Genomic DNA, 22,933 nt, shown 5'->3' on the forward strand with positions numbered 1-22,933 from the left:
GTAAATAGAGACACAGCACGAGTGCCTAACCGCTGCATAAAAGAGGCCTTATAGAAATAAAGGGCGCATTTGCCATTGCCTGGAGTTGTCAGTGTATATATTTGTCGTGACCCATCTCTACAGCTACATTAGGCTTATTAGATAATTCACTACAATTTCTTCTTATTATATTCTTATATCCTCCTTATTCTCTTACATGTTGAAAAAACTAAATTACAAATTACCTTTGACAGTCTGATCCACATCCTATTCTAATCAGTTTCTAATACACTGGTTCAAAATCAAGGGGCATGAAATCAATTAGATCTTGAAAAAAAATATGGACAGTCTCTACAAAGACCTGGATACCTGAAGTCTTTAAATAGAAAAGCAACAAAAGGCTCAGGAGGAACATAAAGTTTTAAAACAATGGTAGACTTGGATTCCATTAAAATTTCTGTTTAATACATAAAAGGATGTAACTGGCAGTTTATAAAAGCACAAGCAGCAGAAACAGAGTCCAACAAAATAAGCACATATTCAGAACAAGGTACTGCAAAAAGTTGTCAGCAATCATATTATAGCAGCCAACCACAGAAAATAAGGAAGTTTGATGAATCTGATATGCTTATATGTCCCCTCCTTTTTGCCACAAAGAAAAATAATCCTGAGTTTGCTTTCAGGCAAACAGATTGAAACTTCTCCTTCAAAACAGAAATAAAAAGAACCAGCACAACAGCATTGTTCCATTTACATATGCTTAGAATTGTCAGCTGCACATTGGGATTTGTGACATAACTAAGTCTGTAATTAATAAACAATTAACTAAGTTTACATGTTTTTAAAATGTTCTTTTTTTTCTTAAATTATATTTTTACACTGTATGAATACAACTCAAAAAATATCCTTTGCATATAGTCAAAACTCTTGTTATGGAAATCAGGTATAAGTAACTTTAATTTATGAAAAGCAAGAAGGAATTCTAGTGTGGGTTTGGTCATTTTTTAAATAACTGTTGGAAACTAGATGACTGTAATAGATGGATAAATTACTGCAAATATTTTCACCTAAAATCTTTCTTTTTCTTCAGTCATTTCAAGCAATACATCTCATCTTTCAATCACCAAATAAAAAATAAACAGCTTTCTGAATTGCTCAAACACAGCAATGATTTCAAACACTGAACTCATACTTTGTCTTACTCAAAAATATGAAAGCTATTACAAACTAGGTACAATTTGTTTAAAAACTATTTGTTTCCAAAGGGACTGGCATCTTCCAAGAAGGGAAGGAATCTTTTCCTTGCTTGAATGTTAATCCTGAAAATATTCAGACCTGACTCCATACCATTAACATTGGGATAGGGAGGTCTTGTTTTGTGAAGGTGAAGCATGTCCTTGGGTATGATCTCAGCTTTCCCGTGTTCTGTACTCATTGCACACCTCTGTCTTCTCCTCTTGCATCCTACCTTGGAGCTATTTTGGAGGCTGCAGGCATAGGAGTCTGAAGCACAGCACTGGCTTGTGCTTCGCATTTAAATTGTCCAGCAGACTTGCAAACCCCCACCAAGTATTTCTGGCTGAAATTGCAGGTAAGGTCACTCTTTTCTGGGCTTAAACATGGCCAGGGAATTTTTTCCCTCTACAAAAGATTGCAGTGCTAAGGACAAAACCATCAGAGGTAATCCAACATTTCAGGCAAAATTTGCACCAGTGAAATTAAACCAGGAGTACACCAAAGGTTTGGACTTTATTCCAAGCAAACACTGATACAAAGCAAGTTCTACAATGAAACTATGGAAGCTACAGGTAGGTCTCTTTATAAAACACTTTCACCACACTATACTGGAGCACATTCCCATTCTCTAATAAGGCATATGCTTAGAATGAAGCCAGGCAGGGCTGCTCAGGAAAGGGCAGGGAATGCCTCCTTTGTCAGTCGAGGTTGGAAGACTGCCAAGTTGTCCCCTTTCCCCTGGTCTGGAGGGATGGAGAAAAGGAGCTTTGTCTAATGTCATACATGAAATCCCTAATTAGCTTGGTCTTTGCATGTTAAGTGCTTTAATTAGTTAATTTTGAGTTAAACAATTTTTTTAATTGAGTGTTAAAGTTAACTCATCAGCCCAGGTACACAAATCAAGTTTTATTATTATGGTTTTCACTTGTTCAAAGCAGTTTATTTGCACCAGTCCCAGTTAAAATTCCCCAGTTAAAAGTTCCCCAGTTAAAATCCCTTTTCAAACTTTAAACCACTTGTACACTGTAAGAGTTGTTTCTCCTATGTTCATTGTCTACTTTTGTAAGTGTTTTAAGAGGTATTTAGATGTATTTTAATTTTTTTTTAAGGTTCTACTTTGCACTTTAGCCTCAGGACCAACTTAAAACCCCAGTGTCCTGGGTTGAAGTGTATTCTATTACCATCCTCATGAGCAGTGGAAATCAGGTGGGGCAGTGTTTCCTTGCCTCCTCCCCCCAGACTACCTTGCTGTTAATGGCCCATCATTGTCCTGCAGCATGACTCAGAGATAACTCCCTCTGGACTATCTTCTGTTAATGAGCCTAATCAACACTTGGCCTCATGACTCATTACCCTATTGTGAGATGCTCCACCCAGAGGGAGGAACCAAGCATCCCATCGTGGATATAATCTGGGACTCTGAACACCAGAGACACTCTTTCCTCTGGATTTCCAGAGGACGGAAGCTACACAGCCACCACTGGACTTTCTGAGGAAGAGCAGACCCCTTCTACTACAGGATCACCACTTCAGAGGACTGCTACCACCACCCCGCCTAACAGGGACTCAGGTTGTATCTTGACTCTGTCAGTGTTTTCTTTTACTTTCTTTGCCTTTCCTTTAATTTCCATTAAATTGTTATTCCGACTTGGTGCTTCCCACTGGTTTGTTTTCAAACTAGCACATAATTTGGCGCCCAATGTGGGGCCCAGCTCTGAGAAAAGGTCAGAATTACAATTTTGTATAAACAGAAACCTATTCACCATGGTGCTCAGCTTGTCTACATGGGTACTGTATCTTGCTCTCTATATTTTTCCTCACATGGGGAACTATCTGCCTGTTGTGTTACTCCTGTTAAAACCAGGGACTAGTATGAGAATTGCTTTATTGGTTTATTATGTCTATAACATAATAACCTGCGAGGCAATGAATACAATTCGAAATATATAATCAGTTTTGTTTGGCTGTCCTAGTCTGGGCTCCTATGTCTGGGATCTCTTCAACAATCGCACCCAGCCCCTGGTGGGAGGAGTAGAGAGCGGTTTCTTCCAGCCTTTCCGGCCAGGCACAGCAGTTTTTGAAAATAGTGAGTTCCCTCTGGATGTTAAGGATGGTATAATCTTCTTGTCAGTTCTATTCTCTTTTTTCTCTATGGCCTGCATTGTGCACACCATGCTTAGAAACAGAACACTACTTAGTGTGGTGCAACGTCTGCTTGAGGAGGAGGTAAAAAGGAGCAAAGCAGCAAATACCATGTCTACGCAGACTGCCACACAGAAAGGAACCAAAAGCAAAGCAGCCGCATCCATCTCTACGCAGACTGTCACAGAGGAGAAAGAAACCAAACGCAAAGCAACCGCATCCATCTCTACGCAGACTGACACAGAGGAGAAAGGAACCAAATGCAAAGCAACCTCATCCATCTCTACGCAGACTGACACAGAGGAGAAAGAAACCAAATGCAAAGCAACCTCATCCATCTCTACGCAGACTGACACAGAGGAGAAAGAAACCAAACACAAAGCAACAGTGTCCATCTCTACGCAGACTGTCAGAGAGGAGAAAGGAACCAAACACAAAACAACAGCGTCCATGTCTACGCAGACTGACTCAGAGGAAAAAGGAACCAAAAGCACTGTCAGCATCCCCATGCAAACCATCACTGAACCAGAACAGCCCAAACCGATTGCAGTTGCCCCCATCCAGAAGAAGAAATCAAAAAGCAAATCAGTCCGCATAGTGACTGACGAGGATGCAGCAGGACCTTCGCACCCAGCAGAAGAGGCAGAGCCAGAGATCATCACTCGGTCACTATCCCTGGGTGAGCTGCGTGACCTGCGGAGGGAATTCACGCGCCAGACGAACGAGTCCATCCTGACCTGGCTGCTCCGCATTTGGGACGCTGCAGCCAATGACACCATTCTGGACGGAAGTGAGGCCAGGCAACTGGGATCTCTGTCCCGGGATGTGGTCATTGACCAGGGGATCGGGAGAACCCAAGAAACTCTCAGCCTCTGGCGGCGACTGCTTACAAGTGTCAGGGACGGGTACCTTTGTAAAGAAGACCTCCAGGTGCACCAAGGGAAATGGAGCACAATGGAACAAGGTATCCGGTGCCTGAGGGAATTGGCTGTGCTGGAGATCATTTTCTCAGAAGACGAGAGATTTCCTAAGAGCCCAGATGGTGTCCAGTGCACGTCACAGATGTGGTTGAGGTTCGCACGCCTTGGACCAGAGATATACTCCCATTACCTGGCAACGCTGCAATGGAGGGAAGGCGAGGACAGGGTGGGCGTCTTGGTGAACAAACTGAGGATTTACGAGGACACTGTCACAGCCCCATTTCGCACCCATGTCTCATCCGTGGAAACAAATTTTTTGGCTGAGCAAGTCCGGAGCTTGATTGAAGAAGGCCATCAGAAACTAAGAAAGGAACTTAAGGAAGAGATTTACCAGATCTCACCAGAACCAACAAGAGTCTCTGCCATTAGGAGCCGGTGTCCCCCAACCAGGGAGAGAGGATACACCCCACGAGGTAATTCTGGTTTTTCCTTCAGGAACATGGAGAAGACATGAGTAAGTGGCATGGAAAACCCACCTCCTCCTTAGCAGCCAGGGTACGTGAACTAAAAAGAGGGACAACTACCACAAGAAGCGCATCTAGAGTCAACGTTGCTCCAGTCTCTCGCACACAGAACTCCAGGCGGTATAGGAATGATAATGTGACCGATCCTCTTGAAGGGACCTCAGGAACATATTCACCAGAAGGGAGCAACATGCAACATGACCAGGAATAGAGGGGCCCTGCCTCTAGCCAGGTAGAGGAAAGGGATAATCGGGTCTTTTGGACTGTGTGGGTCCGATGGCCTGGCACATCTGACTCACAAAAATACACGGCTTTGGTTGACACTGGGGCTCAATGTACTCTGATGCCATCAAGGTATGTGGGAACAGAACCCATTTCTATTTCTGGGGTGACAGGAGGATCCCAGCAGCTGACTGTACTAGAAGCTGAAGTGAGTTTAACTGGGAATGAGTGGCAGAAACACCCCATCGTGACTGGCCCAGAGGCCCCGTGCATTCTCGGCATAGACTATCTCAGAAATGGATATTTCAAGGACCCAAAAGGACATCGTTGGGCTTTTGGGATAGCTGCTGTGGAGACAGAAGATATGGGATAGCTGCTGTGGAGACAGAAGATATCAGACAACTGAGTACATTGCCTGGCCTCTCAGATGACCCCTCTGCCGTGGGACTGCTAAGAGTTGAAGAACAACAGGTACCAATCTCCACAGCAACAGTGCACCGTCGGCAATACCGCACCGACAGAGACTCTGTGGTTCCCATCCATGAGATGATTTGCAAATTGGAGAGGCAAGGGGTGGTCAGCAAGGCCCATTCACCTTTCAACAGCCCTATATGGCCAGTGCGTAAGTCCAGTGGAGAATGGAGACTGACAGTGGACTACCGTGGCCTGAATGAGGTCACACCACCATTGAGCGCTGCTGTGCCGGACATGTTGGAACTTCAGTACGAGCTGGAGTCCAAAGCAGCGAAGTGGTATTCCACTATTGACATTGCCAATGCCTTCTTCTCCATTCCTTTGGCAGCAGAATGCAGGCCCCAGTTTGCTTTCACCTGGAAGGGTGTGCAATACACCTGGAACCGACTGCCCCAGGGGTGGAAGCACAGTCCCACCATTTGTCATGGACTGATCCAGACTGCATTGGAAAAGGGTGAGGCTCCAGAACATCTGCAATACATCGATGACATCATCGTGTGGGGAAACACAGCAAAGGAAGTATTTGAGAAAGGAGAGAAAATCATCCAGATTCTCCTGGAAGCCGGCTTTGCCATCAAAAGGAGCAAAGTCAAGGGACCTGCCCAAGAGATCCAGTTCCTGGGAGTAAAGTGGCAAGATGGACGACGTCAGATTCCCACTGAGGTCATCAATAAGATCACTGCAATGTCTCCACCAACTAGCAAGAAGGAAACACAAGCTTTCCTATGCGCCATAGGTTTTTGGAGGATGCACATTCCTGAGTACAGCCAGATTGTGAGCCCTCTCTACCTGGTTACCCGCAAGAAGAACGATTTCCACTGGGGCCCTGAACAGCAGCAAGCCTTTGCCCAGATCAAGCAGGAAATATGCTCATGCCGTAGCCCTTGGCCCAGTCAGGACAGGACCAGAGGTGAAGAACGTGCTCTACTCTGCAGCCGGGAACAATGGCCTGTCCTGGAGCCTCTGGCAGAAGGTGCCTGGTGAGACTCAGGGCCGATCACTGGGATTTTGGAGCCGAAGCTACAAAGGGTCTGAAGCCAACTACACTCCCACAGAGAAGGAAATCTTGGCCGCCTATGAAGGAGTCCAAGCTGCCTCAGAGGTAATCGGCACAGAGGCACAACTCCTCCTGGCACCCCGACTACCAGTGCTGGGGTGGATGTTCAAGGGAAAGGTTCCTTCCACGCATCATGCCACCGACACCACATGGAGCAAATGGATTGCTCTCATCACACAGCGTGCCCGTATTGGAAACCCGAATCACCCTGGGATTCTGGAAATTATAACAAACTGGCCTGAAGGTGAGACTTTTGGATTATCTTCTGAAGAAGAGGAAGAGCAAGTGACTCGTGCTGAGGAAGCCCCACCATATAATGAGCTACCGGAGACTGAAAGACATTATGCCCTCTTCACTGATGGTTCCTGCCAAATTGTAGGCGCTAACCAGAAGTGGAAAGCTGCAGTGTGGAGCCCCACACGACAAGTTGCACAAGCTACCGAGGGACAAGGTGGATCGAGTCAGGTTGCAGAGCTTAAAGCCATCCAGCTGGCTTTGGATATTGCTGAACGAGAGAAGTGGCCGAGGCTCTATCTCTACACCGACTCGTGGATGGTAGCTAATGCTCTGTGGGGATGGCTGGTTCGCTGGAGAAAAGCCAACTGGCAGCGCAGAGGGAAACCCATCTGGGCCGCTGAGATTTGGCAGGACATCGCCGCCCGAGTAGAGAAGCTGACCGTGAAGGTTCGACACGTGGATGCGCACGTACCCAAGAGTCGGACTAATGAAGAACATCGCAACAATGAGCAGGTGGACTGAGCTGCCAAGGTGAAAGTATCACAGGTGGATCTGGACTGGCAGCACAAGGCAGAATTATTCCTAGCTCGTTGGGCCCATGATGCCTCTGGTCATCAGGGGAGAGATGCAACATACCAATGGGCCCATGACCAAGGGGTGGACCTTACCATGGACAGCATTTCAGAGGTCATCCACAGTTGTGAGACCTGTGCTGCAATCAAACAGGCCAAGCGGGTGAAGCCTCTGTGGTACGGTGGACGATGGTCAAAGTACAGGTATGGGGAAGCCTGGCAAGTTGATTACATCACCCTTCCCCAAACCCGCCAAGGCAAGCGCTACATGTTGACCATGGTTGAAGCAACCACTGGATGGCTGGAGACCTACCCTGTGCCTCATGCTACAGCCCGGAACACCATTTAGGCCTGGAAAAGCAAGTCCTGTGGAGACATGGCACCCCTGACAGGATCGAGTCAGACAACGGGACTAATTTTAAGAACAGCCTCATCAACACCTGGGCCAGAGAACATGGTATCGAATGGATATATCATATTCCTTATCATGCACCAGCTGCCGGGAAAGTTGAACGCTGCAATGGACTACTTAAAACCACCCTAAAGGCACTTGGTGGGGGGACCTTCAAAAATTGGGAAGTGAACTTAGCAAAGGCTACCTGGATGGTCAATATCCGAGGGTCCATCAATCGAGCTGGTCCTGTCGAGTCTGAACCCTTGCACACAGTGGATGGAGATAGAGTCCCTGTGGTACACCTGAGAGGTATTTTAGGAAAGACTGTTTGGATTAATCCCACCTTAGGCAAAGGCAAACCCATCCGTGGGATTGTCTTTGCTCAAGGACCTGGTTGCACTTGGTGGGTAATGCAGAAAGATGGGGACACCCGTTGTGTACCACAAGGAGACCTAATCTTAGGTGAGAACGGTGTGTAGGGTTTCATTGTATATGTGTGTATATATATATATGGATGTATTTATGTATGTATATGTATATATATATATGTAAGTGTGTTTAGAGTTTAAGAAGGTATTGATTTGGGATGATGTAGATGGTAATAGAATAAGGGGTGGATAATGTGCTGGGTTGAAGTGTATTCTATTACCATCCTCATGAGCAGTGGAAATCAGGTGGGGCAGTGTTTCCTTGCCTCCTCCCCCCAGACTATCTTGCTGTTAATGGCCCATCATTGTCCTGCAGCATGACTCAGAGATAACTCCCTCTGGACTATCTTCTGTTAATGAGCCTAATCAACACTTGGCCTCATGACTCATTACCCTATTGTGAGATGCTCCACCCAGAGAGAGGAACCAAGCATCCCATCGTGGATATAATCTGGGACTCTGAGTACCAGAGACACTCTCTCCACTGGATTTCCAGAGGACGGAAGCTACACAGCCACCACTGGACTTTCTGAGGAAGAGCAGACCCCTTCTACCACAGGATCACCACTTCAGAGGACTGCTACCACCACCCTGCCTAACAGGGACTCAGGTTGTATCTTGACTCTGTCAGTGTTTTCTTTTACTTTCTTTGCCTTTCCTTTAATTTCCATTAAATTGTTATTCTGACTTGGTGCCTCCCACTGGTTTGTTTTCAAACTAGCACACCCAGTTTCCAACAGCCAGCCGCTATTTTTATCCCCATAGCCGTTATTCTGCAGGCAAGCTCCATGGCAACCTGAATCTTGATGAGGACATGTTACCACCCTTACTTCAGCTGTTACTACCCCCCTGACAACGACGAGCTATTGGTAGACAGAGATGATCTGTCAAAAGGAAAGCACCAATCACTTTGGACCAAAGGAGTGTGCTGTGGGTGGGCTGTGGGCGGGCTGTGGGCGGAGCAAAGGCACTATTAAACAATGAGGCAGCAAGGGACACACCCCTTTTCTCCCTCCAACCTTGCTGAGGTGGAGGTCAGTGCTGGGAAAGCCTACTCCTATTAAGCAGCCTTTAGAAATATTTTTTTTGCTTTTGGACCAGCCAAAAGCCAGCCTAGCACTGGAAGTCCTTTTTCTCTACCTGAGGTCCAGTGCTGTTTCAGCCAGAAGATCTAAAATCCCTGCTCTCCTGGGGCATACCATCTATCGAGCCATAGGATCCCAGATTTTTATATTTTTCTAATTTCTGTAATTTTTTCACTTTTCTGTTTTCAATAAATTCTTTAAATTTTTTTAACTAAGAGTTGTCTCATTTCTCACATCTAAGCGGAGGCTCAGGGAGTTCAGCTCATCACCAGCAGTCACAATGATTCCCACAAGGACCTTTTACTATTAACACTAGCTAAACCAGACAGATACCAAGTGCTTACAACTTCCAGGGCAGCTTTACGTGAATGAAGGATGAGGATCAACAACAAACATTCACTAAATAGCTGTGCATAATTGAAGTTGCAGCAGTAGCAGTAGCATAGCTCAACATAATTTGATGCTGAGTATGTTTTCAGGATAAAAAGGCTTGAAGATCTTTTTTGATATGTTACCATGTAGCGCTGCCTAATAGAGCAGGAAGAGGTTCTTAGGTGGACAGTTACAGTGACTCTGGTGCATCCAGCATGTGTTAACACACCTATCACACTTTCTCAGTTTGATTTCACTGATTTCATTAACAACTTAAATATCTTGGTATTTTCCCCATACTTGAGAGAGAAACATCCTCATGAGTTATCAAGATTTTGAATCATAAGAATGTAAATATGTTATTCCCCTGCTTATGGTTTTGAGTCTTACATTGGGGGCTTAGTTTCAAAGAAGGTAAAAGGTGATTATTACCCTGTAGCTTCAAGAAGAGAAGTTATTACGGGTAAATTCCTCTTCCCATTTTCAGTCAGAAGTCAAATTACCATAGATTTCACTGCCCTAGAGCACTGGTTTTGCTAAAGTTGATGTATACCTGTTTATGGCTCAAATTCAGGAAGGTATCTATGTATTAAAATCTGAGTTCATCATTTTCCTAGGCTTATATACCTAAAGTATAAAATACAAAAAGTGTATACAATGTAACACAACCTTAGATGTCATTAGAATGAAGATTAAATATCACAATTTGTTCCTTATTGTATTAATTTCTTTAGTTTAGGATTGTGATTATTAATGCTATTTTATCAAGTACATTTATACCACAAATAAGCCAAAAGGAAAAAAATATAGGCAATGCACACTTTAAAGAGGTGCTTTTATATCATAAATATGGCTGCATGTCTTATATGTTGCCAGAATATTTTAAAAATAAGTAACTGCAAACATTAAAGGATCCAATATTGAAATATGCATGATTTCTCTCCAAGCCACAAGAGAAATCTAGGTAATAAATGCAGTTAAAATTCTTGTCAACTGTTTCCTTTCTGCCTTTTGTTAGTTTTTATATACTTAACTGATATCTCTTTGTTGCACAGCCTTTCCAGGGCAAACAAGAAAAATTTCAACACTGCAGGTGATTTAGGAAACAAAGCTTATCACAAGTGAAGTACAGAGGTGTCACAGTCACAGTTAGGCCTTAGATCATAAGATACTGCTGTAGTTATATTTTAAAGCAAGATTAATTTCAAATATTTGGCTCATAATTCATCTACAGATGAGTGCACTAAGTTCACATATTACTAGTCAGGTGTTTCAAGGATGAAGGCTGAAAGCATCAACATGATTCCTATGTATGACCTTGAGTACAGTAAAGAAAATGTGATAATGTGTGTAGTAAGGTAAAACCATAGGATTTTCCAAGCATACCTGCCAACTGGATGATGCCATGTCTCGCAACATCATAGTAGGGGTGATTGATACTTAGTTCAGGATTCTCAAGTGGTGAAGGCAGAAATGTTTCTTCCTGTTCTGAGTGTGTATCATCCATTTCACCTTTCTGTAGTTCTAAAGGAGCAAGCCAGAACACAGAAGTGTTCATGAACAGCGAAAAACTTCTGTCTCTGATACACCATTGAAGGGTTGAATTTTAGCTCAGTTTGACAAAACCACAGGTCTTTATCACTATCCATTGCAGTTACAAGTCAGCTTCTTGTTCTTTACACTTTCTCTTGTGTGGGAAAAGAAACTCTTCAATACCCCAGATCTATCTTCACACACTCTTTAAGATCAGTATCTCCTGTGATGCTCACAAGAATCTCTATGACTGGACAGCTGGCATGCTGAGACCTTGCTATTCATGACTGCTGTTGTTGTCTCATAATTTTTTACACTTTCTTAATCTGCCTGGATCCATCTACAACTTCCTGCATTTTATTTCAAGGTTGCCCAAACAGAGAAGCCAAACTTGCAGCTGCTGCCATATGCACTGCTACTCCACATTAACACCTCATGTGAACACTCTCCAGAGCAGATTCACAGGTTACATAAGGGTAGCAAATTGCAAACAAATCTCCATCTCACCTTCCCCAAAACCCACTGTCCCCTTGAAATGCTTTAACCTTCTGAACCTGGAATGGACAAGGCAGCCAAGTGTCCATCCAGCATATACTCCAGCTAGCGGCCAAGCAAGGGTGTAAATTACTGCTCAAAAGCCCAGTAAAATCTCAGTAAAATGGGCAGCCTTCTCCCAGCTTCAGTAGATTCTGGACTAGATACTAGAATTAATATATACTCAATACTGAAAAGAGCAACACTGTGTTAATCTTGTTCCAGGACTTTATGGGTTTGTTGGGGGTTTTGTTTCACACCCAAGTTTTTTCCAAACTCTTGTAAGGTTAAAAAAAAAAGCTCATACTAAGTACATATCCAAATGAACAGAATCTGGGGTAATTAGTAATAACTAATGCATAAGTGTCTTGGCTTAAGAGAAGACACGGGTAAAGAGAAAAACTAATGTTTTATGGTGCACCACCTGGCATACATCATCCACCTCTTTTTATCTTGCAGGTTTTAATAAGGTAGAATTAACATTTTTATCTATCAGTTTGGACACTTGGAAGAGTCTGCTGGACATGGTGCTGAACCATTTGTTGCCTCTCGGAGGCGTAGCGACCTGGTTCAGGAACGGCACGACGACCACCTCAGGTCGTTCGGACCATCAGCTCACAGACACCAATGTGGTGGACGGCAAAATGGCGTTTATTCGTGGATTACATAGGGTTAAATAACCTGGGTTTGCCACGTCACTTCCTTCTGCTCACCTATTACCTGTAGAGGGGAGGGGTTCTACCTGTCCCGTACAACGCGATATCTTCCGAACGCCTGTCCCTAGTCACCTACATTTCCCCCCCCTCTATCCTGAATTACCCGCATTTCCCCCTCCCCACCATGATTGATTAAGAAACATACAAAGTATAAATGCTATAAAATTTCAAGAACTAGTAAAACCTACATAACAAGTTATAAAAAGTGGTATAACATTCACAAAATAGATGTACTCTAGAGCAATTGTTGGCGGTCAACAAATAGAATGTTAACCTTTTCTAACCGGCTTTTAACAAATGACACCAATTTGTTTAGTATGCAAGGCCCAAAAATCAACGTTAGGAGTAACATAGTGAGGGGGCCTATTAGAGTGGAAATAAGGGTGGTCAGCCATGGAGACTGGTTAAACCATGACTCGAACCATCCTTGTTGGGCTTCTCTTTCTCTTTTCCTCTGGGCTAGCCTTTCCCTTAGTTCCGTCATTGAGTCCCGTACGACTCCGGTGTGGTCTGCATAAAAGCAGCATTCTTCTTTCAAGGCGGCACACAGGCCTCCTTGTTGCATGAGCAGGAGGTCCAGTCCTCGCCTGTTCTGCAGGACGACTTCTGAGAGAGAGGAAACAGATTTCTCTAGAAAGGAGATGGATTTTTCAATTCTTTGTAAGTCCTCATCAATAGTCATCTGCAGCTGAGAAAGTCCCTGGTGTTGGGTCACGAGGGCTGAAACACCTGTGGCCGCGCCGGTGGCTCCAAGGCCGAGCAGCATTGCGATGGTTATGCCTGTTATTATTTCTCTCTTGTGGAGCCGGCTAGGTTCTTCAAGAAGGTGGTACATTTCTTCTTCTTGGTGATACAGGACTCTAGGAACAATTAAAACTTGGACACAAAAGTCAGCAGAGTTATCGAACTTATCAAGAAGCACACAGGGGCTTATTCCGGATCGCTGGCAAACAAACATTCCTGATGCGAATGGGACCACCCACTTATTGATCGTTTTGTTAAGTTTGACAAATTCAGTACAGACATTGCCTATTCGTTTTGCTAAGGCCGCATTGCCAAAGCACTTGCCTTGGCCTGTGATCTGACTCAGAGTAACTCCCCTTCGGGGGACATCCCACCTGCACTGATGTGGATTTAGTGCTGTTGAGTAGCAAAGAGGAACATTGAGTGCAATGCCTTCATAAAAAGGGGGTTGCGCATCATAACACAACCAGCATGATTCTGTAAAGTTTGGGTTTGATTGATTCAATGACAAAAAGGTAGCGTTTAGTACGCTGAGAAACTGATCATAAGGAGCTGACTTAGGTGTTCGGTGGGTAGCTAATGGGCCACGTGGGGAGAAGATGGGATTTCTATTTACTGTAAGAATCGGATTAGGCCCGACTGGTTGGGATTCTGACGGTAGGAGCTTGACAATTTGTACGTTCACCCAATAGCTGGTAGGGGCGTGAACATACACTGTCCATGCTCTACCCGAGGCCCAACTCTTATGGGCCGGCTGTAGAATTGTCATTCTATAGTGTTCGCAAGTGTGTCTACTCCCATCTTGGGGCAGGTATATTCGCTTGTCAAGTGAGAATTTTGGTTCGCGACAGCCTTGAGGTGCATACTTAACTTGGAGGAACTCATCAGGTCGCTGTGGTTGCCATCTATTGCCTGTCACGATAGTCTCACACCCCCAATACCCACAATGTCCATACCCTGGATAGTTACAGTAGCCTTTACCTGGGTTTGAAGCAGGACACCAATAGGTTTGGTACAGTGAGGAATCACCAAAATTAGGGAATTGTAGATATGAGGGAAAAATGTCTTTTAGCTTAAAATCGAACGATGGACTGCCTGGTGTGATGGTTTCTTTGATTGCGTTATCACTCGAAAGGTGGCGTAGGACCCACCTGAATGGCTGGTGAGGATGATGTTCTGCATTGGCTTGCCCTCTGCCAAGAAGCTGTAAAAGCAAAATTACGCAAAGATACCGTTGTTGTTTGGATTTCACTGGTGCAGGATTCTCAGGCGCTGTCGGGCTGCTCGATGACTTGTCGCTCTCTTTGCGCACTGGGATGTATCGGTCATGGAGGCATCCAAAGATCCAGTCCTGCAAACAAAACCTCGCAGTTTTCATTAGTCTTATTCTGAAGGTCAGGTTTGATTGACCTAAGTGGACACCATTTGACTCTACCATCTTTTTTAACAGCCGCGTACCCTCGCCCCGTGAGCACTAGTCTCCAGCCTTGTTCCCATTCCCCCAACTCGTTTTTGATTACAACTTGCGGGCCTTCGTCTAGTGCTCGAGTGACCCAGTGTTTTTGGGCGGGACTATTTGTCTCATCCCCCCTAGGGAATTGGTTCAGTGCTAGCAGGGCAGTTGCCAGTATGCGCGCCTGGTCCCCTGGGGGAATGGAATTGGTAAAGCCTTCTGTTTTTGCTAGCACTTCCAATTTGGTTTTTAGGGTTTGATTTGCCCGCTCAACAATGGCCTGCCCGCTGCTATTGTACGGGATGCCATGTACCAGAGTGATACCCCACTTTGAAACAAATGTTTGGCTCGATTTTGAAATAAAGTTCGGGCCGTTGTCTGTCTTGATTTGCTTCGGAACACCGAGCCACGCCATAGCTGTCAGCCAATGTTGGATGGTTGCTTTAGAATCAGTTCTTAGGTGTTGTGTGGCCACAATCATTCCGCTATATGTGTCCACAGTCACAGCAAGCCATGCTCGGGGCTTCAGTAGATGACATAGTGTAAAGTCTGTTTGCCATATTTCTGAGGCTTTAAGGCCTCTGGGGTTGACTCCACTGGACCACAGCGGTGATTTTTGACAGTGGGGGCACGTGGCTACGATGTGTTTCGCGTCAGTGGTCGAAATCCCACATCTTTTTGCCAGTGCTTTAGCTCCGATGTGGAGAGACTCATGTAGCTGACGGGCATCTCTCAGTGTCCACAGTCCTTTTGCGGCGGCGTCTGCTTTGTCGTTTCCGATTTGAAAGAATCCTTTAACCGAATTATGGCTGTTAACGTGGATGACAGATATGGTGCCCTTCCGCGAAGAGAGTGCTTCTTCAAGCATCACAGCCACCGTGGACACTGACACGCCAGGCCCTGACATGGCTAGGCAAAGCTTAGCCACAAACATAGAGTCAGTCACAATGTTGAGGTGCTCCTCCGGGAACAGTCCACACGCCAGCACTACGGCGGCTGCTTCGAGTTGCTGGACTGAAAGCGTAGGGTCGGTTGCTTTGATGCACTGCCACTGCTCTCCCGACTGCCATACCGCTGCTGCAGTTGAGGTCAGCGACGATGCGTCTGTGAAGACTGTCGGTCCTGGTAGCGGTCGGTCGATGACTTTTGGCGGGAGATCGATGTCGATGATCGCAAGGAGCTGGGTCCATGGGGGTTTTGCAGCATAGCGAATCTCTCCTCCAAAACCAGTGAGGGCTATGGCTAAAAGCTCTGATATTGTCGGTGATAGCGCGGAGAGCTGCTTGCGGAAGGGTAGGTATATCCTGGCGGGCTCCGTGCCCAAGTGCCTTAGGGCAAGTCTTCTCCCTTTCATGATAAGGTTGCCAAGACACTCAACTCCCGGGGAGAATGCGCGTGACGGTTTTCCCAAGACTACCCACTGTATCGGCTGGGCTCTGTCAGGGGGCCCCTGGGCTAGCGCTCCTACCCCTCCTTTCTTTGTAAAGTGTACATATAAATCAAGTGGTGCTCCCGGGTCCCACCTAGCAAGCGTACTCACAGACATTTGCTGCTCGATAAAGTCGAGCGAGCTTGTCGCTTCTGGTGTCAGAGCTTTCTGTTCCCATGAGTTTTTTCCTCTCAGGAGGTCGTTCAAGGGGTCCATGACCTCGGGAGGAATCAGGATGATATTACGGAGCCATTGTAGAGATCCCACTAGCTGCTGCATATCATGGAGGGTCTTGATATCTCTGCGAATTTTTATCTGGAGCGGGGTTATGTAGGAGCTTGTAATTCCTACTCCTAGAAAGGTTACACATGGTCCCTTTTTTATTTTCGTGCTCGCGATTTCAAAGCCATTTGCTTTCAGGGTCTCTGAGACTGTTGACACTAGTCGGTCTACCTGGCTCGCTGATGGCGCGGCAATCAGGATGTCATCCATGTACTGAATAATGGTTGCGGCTGGGTCGCTGTGGCGGACTGGTGCTAGTGCTCGGTCAACCGTGATTTGGCAGATGGTGGGGGAGTTGACCATCCCTTGGGGCAACACCTTCCACTGGAAGCGCAGGTTAGGCCGTTGGCTGTTCGGGAAGACGATGGAAAAGGCAAACCGCTCTTTGTCTTCATCATGCAGGGGTATGGAAAAGAAACAGTCTTTAATGTCAAGCACCCCGCAGGGCTGCCCTTTTGGTATCATCGAGTTCATGGGCAGCAAGGTTTGGACTGGACCTATTGGTTGGATTTTCTTGTTCACCTCCCGCAGGTCGTGCAGGAGGCGAAAGCCCTCGCCAGATCGTTTGGGTATTACGAAAACCGGGGTGTTCCATGGGCTTGTGGAGGGCTCTACGTGGTTCCGCTGTAGCTCGCGGCTAACGAGCTCCAGGAGGGCGGTCATTCGAGGCTTTGACAAGGGCCACTGCTCGATCCACACCGGGTCAACCGATTTCCATACCAGTTTGATGGGCAGCGGTGGGTATGCAGCAGTGGCCCTTAGAATAAATTTGTCACCCTGACTTTCAGCAGGGCAAGGGCATCCCTCCCCAACAAGGGTGGACATTTTGGCATAACATATGGAAAAAGGGCGATAGTTTTCTCCGGTCCTTTTTCGGTGCAGAGCGTTATCGCTATCAGTTGGGTGCTTTTTTGGGCCCCAGATAATCCCCCAACTCCACCCACCATGGGGGCTTCCTCCAGTTCCCAGTGTATAGGCCAGTACGTTTCTGGGATGACAGTAACATCTGATCCCGTATCAATCAAAAAGGGGAGATGAATAGCAGGGTCACCTGGGTTGTTGTGGAGACAGCAAACTCCCCACACTATCGGCGGGTGGCTGCCCACTTTCATGGCCAAAGCCACCCAGGGATCTCGCTCCCAGGGGATTGTTCCTGCTGTGCCTGGAGCGCAGACAGGTTTAACTGAGCCATCGGTTGAGCTGTGGAATTGGTCATTTCCCGGGGGGGCAGTGGGTGCGGGAGCTCCACGGCCCATTGAGGATTGGCATAGCTGGGCCGCTTCATGTCCCGAGTGGGAGGGAGCTGTGTGCGGCCCGGATGCCCCCTCCCCCTCCCGTTTCCCTGGAGCTTGGATCTGCATTCTCTGGCAAAATGCCCCTTTTTCCCACATGCCCAGCATGGCCCTCTAGGTCGCGTCTGGTGTGGGGGAACTGCTGTTGATGGAGGCTCCAATTGGGGGCAATTTGTTACAGCGTGGCCTGCCTGGCCACACTTAAAGCATGCCATTACACTGGTTATCGCAGTGCGGACGGCTGCCTGGATTGGGGCCAGATGTTCTTCTTTTGCGACATGCTTAATCATATCTGCGATACTGGACCCGGCTGGTAATGACCGTAAAATGTCCTTAGTGGTAGAGTTGCATTGTTGGCGCAAGCATTCTGCCACCACAGGGCCCTTTGCTTCTGAGGGCAAGTTAGAGGAATCAACCGCTGCCTGGAGGCGGTCCACAAACTGTGTGAAACTTTCACTTTCGCTCTGCTTTATTGTGGACCATGGCGATGGTCTAGCAATAACTCTGGAAGCAGAGCGGATAGCTTCTCTAGCGGCGCGGGTAGTTGCCGTGACTTCGTGGGCCCGTAGGCCCTCGGCCTGCGCCTGGGGGGTGATCATGGTTGGGTCCGTGCCCATTAGCCGCTGTAGGCTGGACCCGTGGAGGGGGTGGTCTGCCCCAGTTACTAGGGCTAGTTGCTTTGCGCAATTGTCCTCCCATTCTTGTTTGAAAACAATCATCCCTGCCCCATCAAAAATTAACCTGCAGGTTTGTTTAATGTCAAATGGGAGCAGGTCATCCCCTCCAAAAACGCTGTCAATGAGGGTGGAAACCATAGCCGAATTGATCCCTTTGTCTGCAATTGCTTTAACAATTGCTTGTATATCTTTAGGATTTATCGGTGAGTAAATCCTCTGGTTTCCGGCTTGCCCTCCTACTCGGACCGGGAAAGCTAGCGAGGCTGTAGGGGCCCATTCAGCGCAGGCTGTTTTTATCTTTCTCCAGTCTGTAAGCGGAGTACGTTCTTTTTCTAATTTCCCCTTGGCCCGAGTAGGAGCGCGGTGGTTATAGCTTTTATCTGTTCTGAAATCATCTTTGTCAGAGTCGGAGTCGGTTACGGACCACTCGTCAAGCCACTCACTCCAGCTATAGTCCGACTCGGAGCCGGAAGTCGACTGACTGGATACTTCCGGGCTCCGGAGCTTTTTCCCCGGGCTTCTACCCCGCCCCCTTCTCTTAGGATTGGGCCGCTCCTTCCCCCTGGGCTCGCCCCGCCTCCTGCTGAGGGAGGCTCTTGCTATATAAGGGCATGTTTCCGGGCGAGCGCTCTGGTTGGCCTTGGCTCCCCCTCTGGGATTCCCTCCCCTTTTCCATTCACGCGCGTCTGTGGCATCCAGCGGACCTCCCCCGCTCCCGCCGGCCGCGTGTGTGCACCCCGGCGAACCTCCGCCGCTCCCGCCGGCCACGTGTGTGCACCCCGGCGCATCTCCGCCGCTCCCGCCGGCCGCGTGTGTGCACCCCGGTGCATCTCCGCCGCTCCCGCCGGCCACGTGTGTGCACCCCGGCGGACCACCGCCGCTCCCGCCGGCCACGTGTGTGCACCCCCCATGCCCTCCGGGGTCGGCGCCATTCTGCGGGGCATAGGGCGGGGGTCTCGCCTGTGAGGAATGAGACAACTCTTTGTAGAAATTAAAACAATTTATTAAAACAGAAAAATTGAAAAATTGCAAAAAACTAACAAAATATAAAAAATTTGGGATCCTGATGGCTCGAGTGGTATGCCCCAGGAGCGCAGGGATTCAGGAACTTTAGGCTTAAGACAGCTCTGAACCTCAGGTAGAGAAAAAAAAAAAAACAAACTTGCAGTTTAGGCTGGTCAAAAAAGAAATCTATTTCTAAAAGCCCCTAGAAAGGGGTAGGTTTCTCCAGCACTGCCTTAGCAAGCTGGAGAGGAAGGGAGACTGAGAGAGATGGGCGTGTCTGCTTTTCTCCCTTTTATAGCTTTTGCTCCGCCCACAGTCCGCCCACAGCCCACCCCTTTGGTTCAAGGTGATTGGTGTTTTCCCCTTGACAGACCATCTCTGTCCACCAATGGCTCTTCCTGGTCAGAGGGGTGATATTAGTTGAGATAAGGGTCATGTGCTTATGGGGGCTGGGCTGTTTGTTGCAACTGGGGTTTTTAAAATCTGCCTTGAAACCAAGATACAAGTAAAACAAAAAAATACATCCAACACATCTTAAAACACTTGTAAAGGTATACAGTAAACACAGGAAGACCATAAAAACTTGATTAGTGTACCTGGACTGATGGATTGATCTAACATTCAATTTAAAAATATTAAGCTCAAATTAATTAAAGCACTTAATATGCAAAGACCAAGCACAAATAGGGATTTCATGTATGACATCGCCCACGCCGTTTCGGACTCTGCTTTAATGGCAGCCCCCCTGGCCTCCTCCACCAGCCCACCCCAGAATGACTGCACCCGCTCCTTTCCCTCTGTAGGTAGGGTTGGGCTGGGGGGCCGTGGAGAGGGTGCTTGCTCCTGCGAGTCTGTGCGCTCGGCAGGGCAGCTTTCATCTGTAGTTTGCGTGGCCGCACCAACTCCCAACCGCGGTGTGGCCAGCAAACAGTTCCGTGCGGCTTTCCAGGTCTCCTGCTCTTGCAGGGCCTTACGCAAAGCCTGCACGACTTTTCCCCATAATTTAAGGTATTTCCCCGAACCCGAGGACATTGTTTCATCGGCTAGAGCCTTAGTACATCTGTCCCATACTTCTGGGTGGAGGATATCCACCGGTCGGTCTATGACCCCAATTTCCAATAGCCTCGCAACAGCGAGTGTAAAATCTTTCGGTTTGCAATCGATACCCCATTGCTTATGAATCTGAGATACGACCTTCGCGAGAGCTTCCATCCTCCTCGCTGGTCCGGGAGCGTCCTCCCCGCCGGGCTGGTCCTGCCGCGCCGGCTGCCGTTCACCCGTCCAGGCGAATTCCCGATCCCAATTCCGATTCTAGTTCCCGGGTTTTGGCACCACTTGTTGCCTCTCGGAGGCGTAGCGACCTGGTTCAGGAACGGCACGACGACCACCTCAGGTCGTTCAGACCATCAGCTCACAGACACCAATGTGGTGGACGGCAAAATGGCGTTTATTCGTGGATTACATAGGGTTAAATAACCTGGGTTTGCCACGTCACTTCCTTCTGCTCACCTATTACCTGTAGAGGGGAGGGGTTCTACCTGTCCCGTACAACGCGATATCTTCCGAACGCCTGTCCCTAGTCACCTACAACCATTTTGTCTGAACTGTGCCTTTGCTAAGAGAAGTTGGACCACGTTATTCTTAAGGTCCCCTTCCAACCTGTCATTCCATTATTGTATGATCTATACCATTACTAGTGTCACATTAAAAAGTACTAGAACATTTTGTCTTCTCATCATCTTCATAGTTCATTTTCCTTGACCAACATGCAGGGCACACTAGGGCAGAGAAAATAAATAATGATTTCAGACAGATTTGTGTGCCAGCAGCTAGTAAGTGTTAGAGAAAAACTCTTAGTAAATATTTTGGAATGCTTTCCACTCACAGTTTCTCAGTATCTTTCTATCCTGCAACCAGCCACATGAAGGCTTTATTGTCTCATTTTTAACATTATTTGTACCAAAAAAGCATTTCACAAGGATGAAACATGCCACTGGTGGCTGGGCTTCTCCAAAACACAAAGGATTCAGCAACACGTGTACCACTTTTACATTTCTTTATGTCTGAATTCACATAAAAGCCTTCTCAGAAAACAAATCAGGAAAAAAAAATCTGCCTTTAGACAGACACCATTAGAGTCCTCTTCATATACACAAAAATGTTTAAACTCTTATTATCTCCAAAACATGTATTTTTCTACCTTTTAAAAGCTTATCATACATAAAAAGCTACACCAACCTTAAGCGAGAAAGTATTCTTTGACTTTACCGAATGGTTTTTCCCCAAAAGCTGGGAAGAATAATAATGCAAACATAATGCAGTAGGTAAATTCCACAATTTTTTCTTTGTAAAAATATTTAAGTCATGTTAACGCTCAGAACAAGTAAAGCACTATTTTGTTTATTAGGGGATTTGCTTTTTTTTTTTTTCATTCATGTCTGGGCACCGTAACCACCTAAGGCAAGAAAGTTCCAAAGGGAAAAGAGAAAAGGAAATAGTAGATGCTCATCTGTGAGTATGTGAAGGGGGAGCTGTGTCATTAAAAGTGGAGAGTATGCTCAAAAATACAAAAGAAACAACCAATCTGACTTTGAGATATTCCAAAGTGTTGGGGTTCGTCCCCCCTGCCATGTAGCCCTGGGCAGGAGACACGGGGTTTCCCTGCCCCTGGTCAGCCTCGTTCCCCATTGGTTGTTTTGTGTTCCCCTGCGTGGGCAAGGACCCTTTGGTCCTGTGACTGGAACAGTTCCTCAGCAGATCTTCAGCCATGTGGCTGGAGAAATAAATATCTCTGAAAGCTGTAACTAATACTGGATTGCTCCAAGAAATATTACAGAATGTGGGTGAAGCCTCCCATTTACTGAACATACTCTATTAAATCACTGGTAACTTTACACAGATGCAATTTGAAGTATTATAAAAATATTTACCTATTTCAGCTAATCTGTCAGTCAACCTCAGACATGTTTTGCCTTAGGAACAAGTCTATGCAAACCTTGCAAACAGATTCTTGAAGGATGAAATGATCCTTGGGTCAGCCCTACAAAAATAAACAAAGGAAGCTATCATCACAATGTGGCACATTTTATGTGCTACACAAATAGCAAAAGAAAACAAAAAACCCACCCTGGAAATCCTACTGCCCAGTTGTTGTACAGGAAAAACCTCGTTGACATTTGGCTACCATTTTCTTACAAGAGTGTTATAAAAGTATTGTAAAACTGCAATCTAAAAAAAAGAAAAGCTATGAATTAATAATAAAGAGTTTGAACAAATGGACCTTTTTTTATTTCAGGGGGGTTGTTCCTCAAAGTACTTAAGTATTACACAACTTTAATGACAAATATCAGAATTTCTGACTAATTCACTCCTGAAAAGAACTTAAAACTTATTTTTTTCTTGATGTAGATGTTGATATATACACTCCGTACCCTCACACCAGGTCACTTTTCTATAGCAATTCTAAGTTTTATATACCTCATACTTCAAATGAAAGAGCTCATGAAAATTTCAAGAGAGCATTAACATATAAAAAACCTAAAAAAAACCCACACTTCCTGTGTGTAATTACTGTTTTTTGTCAAAGCTCTGTGCTTAGCAAACAGAATACTAAGGAACACACTCAA

At 46.2% G+C, this 22,933-nt stretch overlaps 1 protein-coding gene across 1 annotated transcript in view; it reads right to left on the bottom strand.

Annotated features, from left to right (window-relative positions):
- The window catches only part of ARHGAP8 (Rho GTPase activating protein 8), a 71,221-nt gene extending 56,723 nt beyond the window's left edge, over positions 1-14,498 (bottom strand). Inside the window, 4 exon segments of the mRNA XM_069003781.1 lie at positions 11,029-11,222; positions 12,710-13,601; positions 14,321-14,373; positions 14,422-14,498. Of these exon segments, the coding sequence (XP_068859882.1) occupies positions 11,029-11,222; positions 12,710-13,601; positions 14,321-14,373; positions 14,422-14,498 (1,216 nt within the window).
- Positions 14,499-22,933: the final 8,435 nt, after the last annotated feature.

The sequence above is a fragment of the Aphelocoma coerulescens genome, chromosome 1A, assembly GCF_041296385.1.
Source record: "Aphelocoma coerulescens isolate FSJ_1873_10779 chromosome 1A, UR_Acoe_1.0, whole genome shotgun sequence".
NCBI classification, from domain to species: Eukaryota; Metazoa; Chordata; class Aves; order Passeriformes; family Corvidae; genus Aphelocoma; species Aphelocoma coerulescens.